Here is a 3056-nt window from a genome sequence, read left to right on the forward strand (position 1 = left end):
AACCTATAGGGAGGGACACTACAAGAAATATGTCAACTTGTGACCCTCACTATTGGTCCCTGAAAGGTCATTCATTTGTGACCTTTTTTGAACAAAAACAGATGGTCAGAAGCTGGCAGTCGTAAACTGAAATTAACGACCTTCTTTGTGAGAAGGTCGTAGACGTTTACGACCAAAACAGAAGGTCGTTGAACCCATGACCTTTTGTTTTGGTCACTGGCTATCTGCCCAGGCCACGTCAGATCCGACGTGGCAATCTGACGTGGAAAAATTGCGACCAATTGAAAAGGTCAAAAATTAGAATCGGCCTGGTCCATTTCGGTGCTTTAGATGGGCCGAGCCCATTAATTCAGCCTTTTTAATATGTATTTTTTTGTTAATTTTCTCTAGCTACATGGGCCTGGCCCAACAATTTGGCCTTCTATTTTCTAAGGCATGGCCTTTTTGCCCATCTATTGATTTTCTATTTTCAGCCATTTTATTTTGCAACTGGTCCCACCACAGATTGGTCCCACTTGTCGTGCTTATCCCAAAATTGGTCCCACATATCAAAATATTCGAACTTTGCCAAACAACCATTATAACTTGGACTCCATTGTCAGGTTTCCATTTCACAGGTATTCAAACCACATACACAATAATTATCAGACCAGAGAGCAATAGAAATTCATCCAAAACAACACTACATTAGTCTATTACAATCATTATAGTATACTACAAGCCAGATATGCTTACTACTGCCTACAATTACAACACACAATATGCTACTACTTGTTGATATGCTTGACAGCTTCGGACTTTGACTCGCACTTCACCTGTGCAAAGAATAAGAATGAAAATATAAGAATAAGAATATGTACAGAACATCAAACAATAGCCAATGAGGAATCCAATAACTTATAAACAAGAATTGACATGAAATGCCATGTAGATAAATAGTGTGACTAACACTAACCAGTATATGTTCATGGAGTGAAATGTTCTCACTAGCTAGGTTTTTTTTGGTTTATAGTATACTGACATGTGCAACTCTAACTAAATTGATCATAGAAATGAAAAGAATTATAAGAACAAGTTCATTCAGAATCCAGGCATGTCAAATTTTAAGCACCAATAGAACAGATCTAGCAAACCAGACTATAATCATCATGCATCAGGATTTATGGTTCTAGCAAACCAATAGATACACACATCAAGCATACCAGCTACTACAGCAGTAGCAAATAAACATTGATGGATTACCCACCGTGCATAGACCAATCAACAACAACAGGTGGTAGAAGAAGCAGAAGAGGGAGGGTCCTGTCTTGCCAGAAACCCCCTTGATTGCAAGAACCACAAAACAACTGGTGGAGCACAGCCGCTGCAAATTGTGGCAAATTGTGGTTAATTCGCCCTAGTATGTAGTCAGTACTATCCAACAATACATGAATGATATATATAGCAAACAGACAGTGTAGGGAGCACTGCATAACTGTATGATATGTAAGCTAAAAAGCACTGTGTAACTATATGAACTCTGCGCTAAAAGGTCTTTGGAAGTGTATGTCAACAGACAAAATGGTAATTGATGTACTCTGCTATTTTACCTAATATACGCAAAATAGATTAAATGTCCATGGACAATTATAGCAAACACAAAAATAATATGATCAGTTGGGATCATTTCTGATTTTGCTTGCTCGCACACCAACCACAAACGTGATCACAGCCAAGTATTTAACCAGTTTGCCGCCTAGTTTAAGTTACTACTAACCGGAAGTGAATAATCAATTATTAAAGATAGTGAAGTTAATTGAACAATTTTTACTCATGTATAATGGCGTGAATAGAGCAATAGAGTAATGCCAATCCTTACACATATATAATGACATGAATATACAAGTTAGACCTAGATGTTACTAACAAGTGTTCTTTGCATAATTAATGAATAAGTGTAGTATTTCTGACTAGCCAGAATCAATCTTTGTGCATACATCCTGCCATGTTGTTCCTTGCCAAGTAAGCTCCCAAAAGTAGTATTAATAAAATTGAAACAGAATAACACATAGAGGACTACCGGAACCACAACAAGAAATTTGCTTGGTGTTGTATAATAGATTGACTTGGTGGGAGCAAATAAACATTGCTTTCCTAAGTTGCTTGTTGTTGTCCATTTGATCCCACCAAGTCAATCTATTATACATCCCTTGATCATCAGCGAATGGAGTTCCCCTATTCCAGTGGAAGAAGTGGTATGTAATCTGAAATGAAGATTCAATTAGAAAAGCAATGACAACAGAGAAATAGTTTCTAGATAGTATGTTTCATGCTATAATATTATGAGAAAAATAGCAATAATTTGTACTTCCAGAATTGAGGTTGGGCCAACTAGAACTGTAGTATTTACTACCATAATGATTTCATGAATTTTTCCACTACAGTATTATATTTAAAGTAGCAAAAGAATGATTAAATGCAGGCTATTTATTTGGCTATTATGAAACAGTAAACCTTCAAACTAGGATACACTTTATTAGTTGGCAGGATTGGCGAATGTGTCATAGCAATTTGTAGCTAGGGGAGGCGAAGGGTGGGCAGATGTGAATGATCTACCCCAATTCTTGACTGCACGAAGCAAGCAATCGAGGTAAACAAACATAAACCGCAAGCCTTCAGATCCATGGGAGTCGAGGGCATGCAAGCGAGGGAGGGAGGGGAGGGGGAGAGGCGGGTACCACGAAGTGGGTGAGGTTGACGAGCGTCCAGGCCATGCCTCCACAGCAATGTCCTACTCCACCTTGACCTTCTCCCAGTTGTTCTTCTTGTTGTACAACCGACACATCACCCATTCGTCCAGCTGCAATAGCCCACATCACAAAAAGAGAGGGTCAACATCTACCTATCGATCGATCAGTATTGTTGGTGAGCAAAGTGCAAACTGGAAGATGCTGGGGTTACCTTAAGGGATCCCTTCTTGTCGGGCAAGTTTGCTTCAGCAAGTTTGCTTCCTCCTCTGTTAATCCACAAAAAAGAACACGTAAGTATGTCAGCCAACAGTACATACATATAGAACA

General features: G+C 38.8%; 1 protein-coding gene across 5 annotated transcripts in view; it reads right to left on the reverse strand.

Annotated features, from left to right (window-relative positions):
- Positions 1 to 620: 620 nt before the first annotated feature.
- LOC119268042 overlaps positions 621 to 3056 on the reverse strand; it is a 4381-nt gene continuing 1945 nt past the window's right edge. For 3 of the 5 annotated variants that reach the window (XR_005132808.1, XR_005132809.1, XR_005132810.1), the window contains 4 exons: positions 2941 to 2995; positions 2718 to 2839; positions 1247 to 2243; positions 621 to 815 (listed from right to left, as the gene is read on the reverse strand). Coding sequence is in view for 2 of the 5 variants with exons in the window: in XM_037549538.1 (XP_037405435.1) it covers positions 748 to 815; positions 1247 to 1363; positions 2060 to 2243; positions 2718 to 2831 (483 nt within the window). In the remaining 3 variants the exon portion in view is untranslated. Of the gene's footprint in view, positions 816 to 1242; positions 2244 to 2717; positions 2840 to 2940; positions 2996 to 3056 lie in introns of all 5 variants that reach the window. The other 2 variants (XM_037549538.1, XM_037549539.1) reach the window with 2 other exon arrangements.

Source organism: Triticum dicoccoides, chromosome 3A (assembly GCF_002162155.2).
Source record: "Triticum dicoccoides isolate Atlit2015 ecotype Zavitan chromosome 3A, WEW_v2.0, whole genome shotgun sequence".
In the NCBI taxonomy this organism is placed as follows: domain Eukaryota; kingdom Viridiplantae; phylum Streptophyta; class Magnoliopsida; order Poales; family Poaceae; genus Triticum; species Triticum dicoccoides.